Consider the following 15,017-nt stretch of genomic DNA (forward strand, 5'->3'; position numbering starts at 1 on the left):
GGATACCTCAATGATGCTAGGGATGCCAGAGATGCTAAGCAGTTCCCCAAGATAATTAAAGAAGATAGGATTGTTGGATTGGATCCTCCAATTGTGTAGCACTTTGCAGTGCTAATGCTCTCCAAGCTCTGCATACCTGCTGCTAAGCGTAGTTACAGCACTTCAGCCAGTGGCAAATGAGCAACTGAGGAAAACACTACCTGCTTTCAGTACATAAAGTTCTGCACTTGACTGACTGTGCATGGACTTCTATGGTCTCTGTGAGCAGAATCCATAATCCACAGTTAATATAATTAAGTAGTCTATTAAAAGACATACACCTGAGATAATTGCATGTTCAATGAGAACCACCTATATACCATCCTAAAAACTATCAGGCAGACTTAATTTTGAGTGGCATCATTAGTTTCTATAATAATAAACATTGGTCTAAATTCCAGCCTGATTTAATTTGGCCTGCCTCAGTAAAGATACTTTAAATGCACTGAATCACTGTTGCTGATTCACAGTGTTAGGAGCAGGAGCAGAACAAGGTTTATCAAGCCCTAAAACTGATTTTTCTCTAATCCAAATCACTGGAGAAACTTCACATTGATGTATGTCCTGATAGCTATTTCTGATGCACCATAATCAACCAAAGGTTTATAAGAACATCTCAATGTTACAGCCTTCTGTACTGGTCAAGATGATTTAATAGCTCACTGCAGGCTCCTCCATCCATTTGTCAGTCACTCCCCCTCCTTTTTTGGTACCATCACTTGTCCTCAACATATCCTTATCTAAGACTCTGCATTTTAGGGGCCTGGAAAGAAAACCTGACATCCCACACTCCAGGGTAGTTTACTGCCAGAATAGTCAGTGAAATCAGTTCACAAAAGGATTGGTGAGATAAAGTTAGTGTAGAGGAGAGGAAAGCACAGCATGGGGCAAGGCAGCTGGAAGAAGAAGAGTTCCCCTATACAGAGACGAGGAACTCTTATTTCAGCTCACTTCTTGTTATCTGTAGTCTCACATCTGCTTTAGAGGTGATTTTACTGCAACTACCTCAGCAATTTTTCCTGTCCTCTGAGAAAACTGTGAAGTTTTCACATGTTCTTTTTGGATGACCCCACTCTAGTATGTCATCCTGCATAGCTGATAGTACTGAAGTTTTAAAAAGTCTGAATGAATAAGACTCCAGCTAATACGATGCAGTGGCATCACATCATGGCTTTATTCCTGCTAACTTACAAATTTATATGGAGTTTTCATAAAAAGAGATCAGATATTAGAACTTCTCATGTGCAGGGTTAAACATGACATCAACTTTGACACTGACAGGATGCACACCAATTATCTGGAGCCAGAGGGTGGGGTTGCTAAAGCTGTTACAGTACAGAGATTTTGATGATTAAGATAAATTGCTTATGTGCAGATTTTCCATGAAAAACTGTCCAGAGCCAAAATGAGCATTCTGTGTATTTTTAGGAATTATTATATCAAATGTTTGAAATGTAGAATCAAGTGTTTGAGATTAAGAAATGTAAGAAGCATCCAAAGTCTGATATCAAACATCCAGCTGTATACCCAGACCCTGCAATAAGTTTTTCTTCCATTAAACATACCTAAATACTTAGTGCAGTGGAACGTAAGTGGAAGAATTTCTTCAGAATGATACATAGATATATCTTATCCAGTTAATAGTCACAGAAATGTCCTAGTATTGCTAAATTGACTGATTCCAGTAAACATGTGCTGTGTCCAGCAGCAAGAAAGCCAAAATTGTTGCCAGTGCTTCCTCTGAGCTCTGGACAGACTGTCAATGTGCATATATTCTTTATGATGGGAAACATAGTATTCAGCATCATGCAGATTTCTGTGGGCCCAAATTTCGCTTTGAGAACTTCTGTCCTTTGCTGTTTATGTCACCAAGCAGAGCCCTCCAGAATTCTGGGCCATATCTGATGTCCCTAAAATCTGCAGATGTTAATATGCTCTTCTTTATTTCCTGAATCCAGACTTACTTTACCTTAAAGTTTACAGTATTCATAGCAAGCCAACTCTACCTTCTCCAAATGTCCTAATTATATTTTAAACTCTGATTTCCGCTGAATTTCTCAAAAGCTTTGTCCTACTATAGACTCAGAAAGATGGATTGCTATTAATATATTTTTGTTCTTAGGTGCATGGTTATGATTTGATTCTTGTTATAAATACCAGTGGGTTTATGCCAGATGCTCTCCCCTTGTTTGAAGAAGTTGACTGACAACAAAAGGCCCAATGAGGGAATTTAGAGTGGCAAAGCAATGCAATCATTTCACACAGAAGATCAGAGTCCCATTTGGGTGTAAAACTCAGGTTTCCAAGTTCAGGGTATGACCCTAGTCATAAGGTGACTCTAGCCACATCTCAATTGTGTGACTCAGAGAGAAGCAAATCCAGAGCAAGACAGCTGAAACTGTGGACTCTGCTTCCATATTACATGTTAGGGCTTTCACAAGGAAGGGGTTTTTCATACTGGCTGTAGTTTAGTCCCCTGAACACCCACTGATAGTTGGCACATTTTAAATTTTCTGAAAAAGAAATCCAGCTTGCAAAGTCAGAAATTGTCCTGTGGTGTGAGTCACAGTGTCAAATACCAAGACTGTTTGGAGATTCACTTCAAAAGTATATTACTGATTCTTATTCAAATGGTAGCTCTTCATCCAAATAAGTAAATAAAGCAAGTGTTCAAAGTCCATTAGGAATTTCCCATAGATAAAAGCTAATATCTTTAATTTCTCTACCTTGAAGATATGATAAACTGCAACAATATTTGGGAAATACTGAGGATCAACACAATGATCATACTGTTCACAGCTCTTTTTATTTGATAATTAAATTGTTCAGACATTTCAAGGTGCCTCTATCAAGCTTCCTCATCTTACAGCTTACAGAAATTGTGAGCAGAAGACATCTTCAGAAACCAAATAAAATAGACAGATATGAGAGACTTTGTGGCATGGGTTAAATATAAGAACTAGCATCAGGTTCAGAAATAGACTGGGAGGACAATATAGCTTTCTCTTCCTATTCTCTTGGAAAATCCCAGAGAAGGATCAGATGGTTGAGCTGGCTTTTACTAGGAGTCCTTACAAGTATGTTGGAAGCATGGCTGATGGGATGATGAGTAGACCTACAACATCAGACTAGAATATAGACAGGATACCAAGATAAAAACTAATGCACAAACTCATTTTCCAGTATTTCCTGCTTGGGAGTTGGTCTGTGTAAGCTCTTCCTAGAGCCTTTATTTTAAGTGTCCTCCAAAATTACAGTGGTCCATAGACTTCTATCCTGCAAAGTCAGACTGTAAAAGATTATTGATTACTCACCAAATCCTTCTGTAGAGATTATAGATTGCATCTCCCATCAATAAAATAACATGCTCTATAGAGACAAACGACTGAGTATATGATGAGAAAAAATAACCTGTTTTACCTTAGGAGCCTGTAAATATAGAGATTTAAAATGAAAATAAAGTGAATAAGTTTTCCCAACATAAATAAATGTCCACACATAAATGTCTATAGGGATTATGTAGCATTTTACCTGACAGACAAAATGGACAAAGAAATTTAAAATTCTAAAGCAATTAAGCAGTACATTTGCTGACATGCTGCATTAGCTACACTGCAGGGGTTTTAATTTAGCTTATTTTAATTTCATCTTTGCTATGCCTTTGAAATATATTAGCACTTCTTTACAAGTTTTCCTAAGCTCTTGTCTAAAAAACTGAATGTAAATGAAAGGAAAGTAAGTACTTTGATCTTCACTGTTACTGGAAAAAGAATTATACACATTGTCATATCAGCATATGATTTTCTCTACAGGCTTTGCTGATCCACAGACTGCGATATCAAACCCAGCACAAAGCGGTTTGCATAACGCGCTTCACATCTACATGAATGGCTCCATGTCCCAAGTACAAGGCTCTGCAAATGATCCTATCTTTGTATTACACCACGCATTTGTGGACAGGTAAGTTTCATTTTCCTTTGTAAAACTGATGCATTATGGAAGGTTTTTTTTACAGTGTGCTTTTTGCCTGCATTTCAAAGAGTGCGAACATTTTACGTGTTTTTACACACACAACATTTTCAGACATGTAGAAAGGACCTGTGCTGTTATTTGAAAGCATGTGTCCTTCCTAACTAGTTTGTATGTTCTCTGGATTAAATATAATTTGATGAGTTGACAAATGCACTCAGCTTTTATTAAAAAGGTAAAAATAGTTCTTCAATGATGTCATAATGATTATTATATATGGATGTGTATGTCAGGAAGTTTGGATCAAAAGTGAGTGACTCATTTTAACACAACTATAATCATTTGGAGCAATTCCTTTGCATTCTAAATGTCAGGGCTGTTTCAATTTCTATTTCATAAGGAAAATCTAAGCCTGCTATTCATAAATAAAGAAGAAAAAATTAGTATTTAAGTGTGACAAACAAAATTGTGACTGTTTCTTGATGAAAGAGAAGAGTACAGCTGTGTATAATGAAATGAGAGCAAACAGAAGGATATCATGTTTATTAATAAGAAAGGGTAGGAGAGCACAGTTTTGCAAGAAACTGGTGAAATTGCTACATTAAGGGCAGCATTCCAAGATTCCCTTTCTGCGTCACTATAGTACATGTGAATGGCTACAAGCAATTTACTCTGGAATGTATTTACACCAAATTGTGATGACTAAAGAGCAATTAGAAGAAAAAAAAAAAAAAAAAAAAAAAAAAAAAGCTAAGCAAAGAGCTGTAAAAGCCACACAAAAAAAACCCCACTTGGTCTAGAACAGTTTATACTTTCTTATCCATCTTCTACTTTTTCTCCACTGAATGTTACTTGACTCCTGAATAGCTTAGGACAAAAAAAATTATACAATCTTCCATAAATCTGCATACTCAGAAATCTACTGTCTGAGACTCTGCCTGCATGCAGCAAGGTGCTTATTGAGATGAAGACCAAAATGGTTTCTTCATTTGGGCCACTGAGGCATGCAGCATAGGAGGGATGCAGATTACAGCTTGTTAGCATCATCTTGCAGTCTCAGGCAGTCCACATCAAAACTCTTATATAAAACTTTATCTTATTTAACCAAAAAGCTAGTAGATGTAAAAAGACAAAATTGAATTTGGGCTTTTGCTTCTCACATATATTTTAAATATAAGAGGACTGAAAAAAATAATACCATTTATATCCAATAAAAATATATATTTTATATATACATATATAATAGATTATATATTTAATGAACTTATTGATTATATTCCTCATATTTTACCCATCCAGAAATAGGGCATCAAGTCTTAGCAAGTCACCCAGGCATCAGTGGAATGGTTCCTTCAATGGTTGACTTAAATGTCTTCTGCTCCTCATATCACAGGGTATAATTAGTCTTCTGGAAGTGTCAGTTTTGAAAATTTTTTATGGGAAAAGCTTTTTTTTGAGGACATTTTAAACCTTACACGGTGTAGCTTAGCTGTGATTTAGCATATCCATGCACTGACTGCTTCACAGGATGGATGATTGAGGGTTTCAAGTGTGGTTACTAATCTCAGGTTGCTGCCTGGAAATTAACTTTCCAACATCTAGGCTATTAAAAAATTGGATCAATTGAATATTCAGAGAAAAGGAACACAGAAAAGAAAAAATATGTTGTGCCATATCAAAAGAATTGTTTTCCTTAGACATTGACACTTGCAGGAGACCTGTGCACCTTTTAGCTCCTACTCATTGTAAGGCTTAAATAGCACTTTGGTCTTCATGATGACCCTTTCCACTAAGGAATTTTAGTCATAGTCATTATGAGTCCCTGGAAACAATTCTCATAACTATAGTTGTTATAAATTTTAAAAGGCAAAATTATTTGCAAAAGATAACCTCATTAAACTGCACTAGTGTTGAGGAAAAAAAACACTGCAGAGCCTCTGTGGAGGCAACAGAGATATGCATGATGCAACTTCATCCCATCTGTGGCAGAAAGGCATCACCAGTGCTCTGCAGCTGCTGGGCCTTAGTACACACAGATATAAAATCTGAGAATATTGCTGCCTTTTGTGTAGGTGACAGAAATGCATTAGCCTGCTTCAGGTTACTTAGCATCTCTATCTGTGACAGATTAATAATGCTTTTAATTATAATTAATAAGTAGGTGACTGATAGGTATACACAGTGCATTTTAGAAAACCCTGCTGCTCTCCTACATAAACTTGAAGGGCTGCAAAGAAATTCTTTTCTGAGAGGCAAGCAAGAATACAAAGAATAGAAGAAGTGAGAGACAGTCTCCAGAGCAGCAGAAGCACATTTTTTGGTCCTTATTAACTTTTCTCATTTGGGCAGAATACTTTTGAGCTGACTGCTAACACTACATTGGTCCAATGGGCTTTTAACTAACTTTTCAACTGTATCTTCTGATGACAACAACAACCACAGTTCTGCTGGGTTTCAGAGGCAGGCAGCAGCTGTGTGTCAGGAAATCAACAATGGTCCAGCACTTTGAGCATCCAAGCAGGATCTCACAGAGGAATTTCTTCACTCTATTGCAAACTCCTTGAGTGAAACCCAGCATGCAACTTACTCTCCCAAACTTTTATCCCCTGGAAATGTGTTTCCTTCCCATTGATTTCAATGAAGCTTTTGAGGAGCTGTGGATCTGAGCTTCAGCTAACCCATCTGTACAGTGGGAGATATTAGATGCCTACGCAGCAGGGATGCTGTCAGGCTAAATGTATTAATGACTGTGAAATGCTCAGTTACAACCATAATAGGAGTGATAGCAATAAGGCAATAGATCATTGGAACTGATTTTGCATGGAAACATATGGTACAGAGGAGGATAAACAAGTGTATACGGAGTCTGCTGACAGGTGTGAGCCAAATGTTAGGAGTTGCTTTCTAAACTGAGCAACAGCCAGCCTACCATCTGCTGTCCCTCACCTTCCCTGCCCAGGCCTGATTGCACGAAAGGAGGGAAGGATAGATGAAGCAGAGGTACAGTTGAGATCACTCAGGTGAAAGAAAAAAAGCACTGGCTTATAAACATTTCCATTTTTGTTACGGTCATTCCCTCTCAGTGGTGCAGATGTAAGAAGGAACCGAGGCAACAACTTTCTTAGCAATGATTAATCAAGCTCCTTGCCTTCTTATTTGCTAGAAGATGTAGGGATCAAATCTCAGTGCTTGGTAAAAGCAGGTGACCACCCTGAATATTATTAATTGTTAATTTAATCGCTTAAAAATAAAAATAAAAAAATATGCAAAATAATATACATTCAGCAAAAAACAAGAGCTTTTTTAGCTCTCTGAAGCATTTCTCTTAATTGCAAATCTCTTTACTATTCAGATAGGCTCTACAGTCAGCACAAGGGAATAACAAGGGAGGAGTCAACCCACTCAAGCTGTAAGGAGCAGCTGCACAGGCCATGAAAGTATGAGCCCACAGTTACACTTGAGATCACTGGGGTGTTTTCCGTGCTCAGAGAAGGAACTCCTTCCTCTCTGCTGGATCTTTTAGACATTTCATCTGTAAAGGCATGTAGTATCTCCATCTGTTTGCCCTGCACTTCTATCTTTTGAATATTTCAGCTTTCTTCTCATTTATTTCATACCTCTATAACTCTGGATTTCCACACCACAACCCAACAATTTCCATAAGAAAAGCTAAATAGCAACAGGGAATAGAAGTTGTCATTAAAGATCTCCTTACATCTTTATGCCCATGCAGCAGCTAATGCAATAAGGCCTCAGTCCTCATCTTGTTCCTAAGTTCTGCAGCAATGGGCAGGGTTTATTACAGTAATGTGGATGACTTCCAAAGGCCCTGGTTTTAGAACAAGCAATTTAGAAATAATTTTCTGAAGACACACAACAGATGTGTAAGATATCAATCTCTCACCTCTCTAAAGCCTAGTATTTGTTAGACTATTTGCATGTTAGTCTAGAGCTAGATCCAGATTGCCAGTTCTAGTGATGCCATCATTAAAAGACTTGTTTTCTCTAGCTATCATAAATAACTGCACAGCTCAGAATGCTGCTGCAACCACCATGACATTAACCCAATGCCCTTCTTAACTCCAAGTATTCTTCTCTGTTCGTACCCTTCTGCTGCTTCTTTGCTCTCTTCACATCAGATCTACTGGCTTCTATCATGTAGGCACTTCACTGTTCAATCCCAAATCATTGTTAAGGAGCTCATGTACCCCTCCAAAATGTTCTTTATACTATTCTCTACTGTATACCTTTTTGTCACTCAGACAAGTCCCTCCATACTCCTCCTTAGTGAGTGGATTATTGCAGTCCCAGTGCATGAGTGCCTGATCCTTCTTGCTGTGCCTCTCTGCTGTGCCTTGTCTTGTGTGCCTGTTGTAAGCTCTGTCATTAAGGGACCATCTCATTCCCCTGGTCTGTGCAGCACCTGGCATATCCTTAGCCTCAACCTGTGGCTCTCAGATATCAAAGAAACAGGAGGTAACAATTGCTTCATGTACTGTCACATGAAATAGCAAAAACAAGACACAGCTGGACATCCCTGCTCTGATCAGCAGCACCCCATTCCCTCAGCAAACCTTATGAACACTTTCAGTCCCTGTGGATTCAATATATTCACCATGTGTCAGCCCCTTCTTCCACTTAAAAAAAAAAAAAAAAAAAAAAAAAAAAAAAAAAAGCCACATTATAGCAAAAGAGGAAAAAGTTATTTTGATGTAAAAAATGCTTTAACATGAGAAAATTTGATTTTAATCCCCAGGAGATGTCAAAATAAAAGTTACTTATTTTTACTCTGTTTTTGAAACAGATAATTTTAGTTTTCTCTTGAATGTCGTCTCAGGGTTTTTAAACCAAAAAATGGCACAATAAAAAACCAAGTTGTTCTCTTGTTTTGAAGTGTTGACAGGAAAAAAGAACTTATTTTAGAAGTTAAGAAGTTAAAAACTATTTGGTTCAAGAATTTGGAACATTTGGAGAAAAGGCATTTAAAAAGAATAATCAGAAATTCTTGTAAGACAACGTTATGTTTCCAGACTTGTTTAATACATGAAATAAGAATGATTCTTTATCCTGAAATGTCTCCAGTGGGAGACAATACAGATAAAGCATAAGGCTGAGCAATTAGTTCCTCCCTTTGGTATACAAAACCTTAGAGGCACCATATACAAAAACTTTTGTTTGAGGTGCAGCTGATATGGAAATGGTAGAACAATAATATATCAGCTAATAATAAAACAGTCTAAAAATTGAAAAATCACATTATAAACACAAATTATATGATTAATTTTATTCCTTGATATAGACACAGCAAGGTTGTTACTGCTTTTTGAGGTTACATTTGCAAATGACACAGCCTAGAAGTCATATTTTTCTGGAGCTGAATGAGCTACGGCTTGGAGCCACTTGAAATCTATTAGACAAAGGGAGGTCAGGAGGTTGCCATTAGCAATATCCTGGGAAGAGAGCTCTGATCAGCATGCACAGCTACATCCCACCAGCAGGTTCTGTGGCGCAGCAGCAAGGTAGCCCAGCTCTCACCCTTCCCTAACATTTAAAAAATTCACCTTGTCACAGCAGCTCCTGCACACAGAAAGCAACTCTGTTCTATCACAAGGGACTTACAGGAAGCAAGCTGCTCTCCAGCAGAATATTTGAGGGTGGGCCAGGAATGACTTTGGGTCACAAACTTTATTGGCACACATACTCCTACAACAAGTGTGAGATACAGAGCAGATAAGTACAGAAGGCAGGGGTAAACTGAAGCATGGAAGGTTTTAGAAAGGAAGTTTCTAAATTTTTACTTTTGTTTCCCCTTGGGGATGTCTACAAATGTGCAGGAGGACACAGGCTGCCCCTGTTACCAAAAGCCCTCTTTTGGCACTGAACAGAGCTGCTAACCTCTCCCTCCTAACCTCTCAGGCTTTGTAGCATGTTAACCAGAGCTACTCAGCTTGTTTGATGGAGCTGACTCACTCAAAGTGGGCTCAGTATGTGGGCAGAGTGAGTTCACATCTCCTGTGAAATACCACGTAAATATATCCATGGAAAGCAGAGTGTAAGTGGGAAGGATGGGGTGTTGCTGAGAAACAGCTCCCCAGTATCTCTGCTTTGATATCGCTGTGTCTGGGGTTGAAAGGCAAATCATACACAATGATACTAATCTGGGCTCTAACATCTACTTCAGTAAGCCTGAGCAGTTTCAATTGCAAAGCACCCAAAGGGTTGCAGGAGCAGCCCTGGAGGGTCACATCACCTGTCATCTAACATGTACCATAGCTAGAGGCAAAAGTGAAGGAGTGCAGGTTTAGAGCATCCTTCCTCCAGTGGACAGAGGGAGACTGAATATATATAGTACATTTGAGGGTGCACCTGCATTTAAAGTATCATTAAATAAGTCTTCTGGATATCCACAGATACACCATATAGAGGCTGACAGAAAGAAATAATGACAAGGATCAGGTTCTGGAGATAAATATTCATTTTATTGATTAAGCATACATATAGTGCTGCTGCTCCACCTTGCTTTAGGGGAATGACCAAAGAAAAGGTTAAACAGACATCTTCCGCATCATATGTGAAATACAGCAGTTGGCAATCTCACCTGCCATGTCATTATTCAGGCTAGATGTTTGTAATGATCCATTCTGTTCATAAAAATCTATTATATAGCAGGTTCAGTTCAAAGAGTCCCCTTTAAAGTGCAGGTTTCATATCAATCTTACTGCAAGATTTTAGTTCAACCAACACAATTACTGAATGGATCGCCTCATACACCACATATTTTTCAAACAATTACTGGTTTTTAAAAGGAAAGGTTACACTGCCCTGAAACTTCACAAGAGCTGCATGGTTAGTCTTCACCTATTCTCTTAATGCTGGAGGAGGAGGAAGCTCCCTGCGGCACAGCAATCAAAATGAGCTCTGATGCAGACAGCTAGCATTTCCTTCCTGCAGCACTTCTGCAAAACCAGCTGATGTAATTGTTCAAATTGTAAAAAATCACAAGAAAACATGGTACTTTTCTCACCCACATGTAGCTACCTCCTATTCATCAAAATAAATTATCACTTCACTTCCATAGATGTGATTTATGATTATATGCCCTTGTGAACCTCAATAATGACAACATTTAAGTTTCAAAAGAACTGAATTGCAAGTACGAAAGCAGGTTCTATAGTGTCAGTCCAGCTACCTCCACAGCCTACCATTTTAATCTGCTTGTTATCTTTGTCTTCAGGGAAAACTAGTTATTAAATTTTGGAGCAGCTGCATTTTTACTATCTCCAACTTCAAGTGATATTTTCGTGTTAGCAACAAACCATGGCAAAAATGAATCTGAGAAATTTAGCACAGGATATACATTCCTTTAAATGATAACTTCTGTTTTCAATGCAGCACATGATCGGTTGCATTTCTATTTCCTTATTTACAAAGCACACAGGACACCCCATTATGTCTCATCTGTAACCTGGGGTTTGCAGTGCTTGTTGGACAGGACTGGAGACCTAAATCTGAATGGAAAACAAATATCTAGCCAAACATTGCTCTGGTTTGTCAGTAAGGGGTGAAACAACACACATGATGACAGCTATTTATGGAACAAGAATTTCTCTCCTGCACCTCAGAAGTCATTTACAACATTGGTGTTAAACAAAGGCTGACTTGACTAAGAAAAGCAACAGAGTTTAGATCAGGTATCTGACAGAATCTCAGTGCAGCTAATCCTCATTTAAACTCATTTCTTTCCAGCAGAGGTACAGAACAAGCTCCCACAGGAATTAGATTATTTTGCCAATAACTGGGCTAGGCTAAGTCACTACCTAGTCCTACGCTAGAGAGTATGGACATTCCTCTGCACAGATTCCTACACATTTTTTCCAACACTCAGCTTTTGTCTTTAGTGTAAAGCTTGGCTTATTCATTATCTTCCTCTTTAGTAGAAATAAAGCTCTTTACATGGTAATACAACAGCAACTGATCACAGGTGGGCTTAGCACTTGTTGTTTCATTCTACCCAGTTTTCTGAGAAGGCAAAAGCCAGTAATATTTCAGTAAGGTTTCTTTCCTGGGAAAGTAGGTTACAGGACTGCTCAGCTTGTTAAGCTTTGTGGCAGGGCACCCCAGACTTATATGCAGTGGAATTGAAGCCTCAGGTGGCTTCATGACTTTCTTGGGAAGGGTTAAGCAGTTTGCAATGTAACCAAATGGCAGCAAATGGGGAATAGAAGTGCAGGCCTTCAGCAACCCTCTCAGAAAGAGGAACAGATAGCAGTCATCTCTGCTCAAGATCATTCTATCTGAATGCTCTGCAGGAGTCTGGTGCTTAAGTAGCTTCTTTTCATGAGAGAGGCTCAAGGAGCTGGTGACACTTTTTATTCTAGGAGAGAAACACTTGGAGGACTATATGATTATTGGAGCAATGAGGGGACGCTATATTGCCCTCTGCAACAAAGGGCATGCAGAGGACATTTTGCATGCAATAAGCAAGCAAAGCACCAATGAGAAATCTAATTGCATCTTCAAATAGCTGTGGAAGCTCAAATTGTTTGACATAAAGAGGAAAAGTTTCAGACAGAAAGTACGAAGACCCTTCTCTTCACTTAGTCCTACAGACATATTGAAGGTGTTTGATAGATTAGCAGAAAAAGTTCTAAGCCACATTGGTAAAGAAAATATTAATATCTCATAAATGACATGGAACTGTGTCAGGCAAGATCTAGGTTCAAAAAGGAGAAGCTCAGGAAACGGTTCTCTAGTTTAGGGAAAGGTTCTTCACCCAGAGGGTGGCTGGGCACTGAACAGACTCCCCAGGGCAGTGGTCACAGCACCAGCCTGGCAGAGTTCAAGAAGCATTTGGGCAGCACTCTCAGGCATATGGTTTGACTCTTTGGGATGTCCTGTGCAGGGCCACGACTTGGATTCAGTGATCCTTGTGGGTCCCTTCCAACTCAGGATATATGATTCTATGAATGCAGCAACTGCAGTAACCTTGAGGTTTTCAAGAAAGAGGGACATAGGCAAAGTGGCATTGGTTTTCTCTTAGGTGGAATTGGTTGCATGGGACTACACCCTTGTCAATTCCCTCCCTCTTGTTTCCTTTATCTGACACTTCCCAAACATCCAGTTTGTGCAGTGAGAGCAAAGTAGATGAAATGGTTGTAGTGAGATCCATGAAGCAGAGCTGTGCCAAGATCCTCAGGTGTCACATGGCTGCCCAGCTCTGGTGGTACTTTGTAGTGGGTGGGAAGGTGTCAGCATGTTAGAATGGTACTTTAGGAGACAGCCTGCAAACAATATCAATCTGGCTGAATAAGGAAGGGTCTTTATGTCATCTGCACGTTGTGCCTCATGTTTCAGGTAGTATATTCCACTCATGTCCACAAAAAAATCTCCACATTTGGTTCAGAAGATGGGAAAAGGAAAAAATTAAGAAGGCCAGACCTTTCCTGAAAATTTATATCGATATTTCAGATGCATATAATTGATCTACATTGGGAATACATACCCTGAGAAAAAAAAATCGGAAGCACAGCATTATGTGGGAAGACAGTTCCACCAGGATAAAAACATACTTTTTTTTTCTGTTTTGTGCAAGTCTATCTTTTAAGTGTTAACAAATCTAGAAGCCCAAGCTCTTATGGCTATCACAGCTTCATGTTCTTGGGTGCAGCCAGTACTGAGGTTAAGCATGTATTCCCAAACTCACACACACACACACACACACTAGGTGTATATATACGTGTATGCATATATGCAAACATGCTTGACCAGATATGCAGATCAATGCAAAAAATGCAGCACTCACACAAAATTCCAATGGCATCAACAGCCTCATCCTCTTTACCTGTTTGGCTGACCATGATAAAAGCCTGTTATGGGAAAATATACATACATATAAAGATATATACATGCGCAGGCTACATTCCCCAGTAACTGGCCTCAGGCACCCAGTGTAGTCACCAACCCAACCCCCTGACCTGCAGCTGCCTCACCCACAAGCAGGCACATGCAGGTGTGCATGCATGCACAGGTGTCTCTGGTGGCTGGCCCAGGGACTGGCATAGGAGTAACTTCACAGAGGTACTGCGAAGGCTGGGGAAGAGGCAAAGTTGTCCAAAGGTCCTTGCTGCATGCTGCAGCTTGGAATTGATGATGGAAACCCCTGGATGTTCTCCGGCAGCTGGGACTAGACAGAATAAGCACTGTAACCCAGGGCAGTCCTCAGCAGTGATTCACCAGTGGGGGATGGAGTCTCAAAGGCTTTGGATGGGTTTTCACAACAATTGAGGGCAGCATCTTAATTTTTAATCAGACACTTGCATTATGACGGTGTAATTTGTTTACAACCTTCCTGAGAGTCCCTGTAGTGTCTTTAGCCAACTTAAAACAAAAAGAACAAAAAAGAATACTGCAATATAACTGCATGCATTGGCAAACAGCACAAAAGCCTTGACTTTACAGCCTCAGCATCAGCACCTCTTCCAGGACTGAAGCACCGATCTTTCTCCCAAATGCTTGGGATGGGAATTACCTGAGGTGACTTTGCAATACGAGCTGACTAGTGCCAACTTTTAAAGTGATGACTACTGTGTAATCACAGTCCTTGGGCTGGCATTTCAGCTTTCTTTAATTTATTTCCTTTTTCTTTTCTTTCCAAATGCAAATATGTGTTGCTTGCCAGATTTCTTCTACAGCATGTCACATCTCATGATACTGAAATAAATTGTATAAATGAGCTCTAAGCAACAGTGTTTTGTATTCCTTCTGGCATAGTCAGTCTGACCTCATCTTATCTCACAACTGGAGATGAGGAATCAAAGTCTCTGTGTCAAACCTGGAACAACAAAGGACATGGCTGTGGAACCTGACAAATTTGTTAGTGAATTGCAAAGCAGACATCGAGCAGTTAAGTGGTTAATACTGAGTGCAGGCTTGGCTGAGGCGCAGGTTTATCAGGCTATTGAGAAATAAAGAGCATAATTTCAATGTTGCTTTAAGTCAGTTTGACCTAG

General features: G+C 39.3%; 1 protein-coding gene across 1 annotated transcript in view; it reads left to right on the plus strand.

The window, feature by feature from the left end:
* TYR (tyrosinase) overlaps positions 1-15,017 on the plus strand; it is a 42,610-nt gene that overhangs the window by 15,841 nt on the left and 11,752 nt on the right. Inside the window, exon 3 of the mRNA XM_002186685.7 lies at positions 3,852-3,999. Within this exon, the coding sequence (XP_002186721.2) occupies positions 3,852-3,999 (148 nt within the window). The remainder of the gene's footprint in view (positions 1-3,851; positions 4,000-15,017) is intronic.

Source organism: Taeniopygia guttata, chromosome 1 (assembly GCF_048771995.1).
Source record: "Taeniopygia guttata chromosome 1, bTaeGut7.mat, whole genome shotgun sequence".
Classification (NCBI taxonomy): domain Eukaryota; kingdom Metazoa; phylum Chordata; class Aves; order Passeriformes; family Estrildidae; genus Taeniopygia; species Taeniopygia guttata.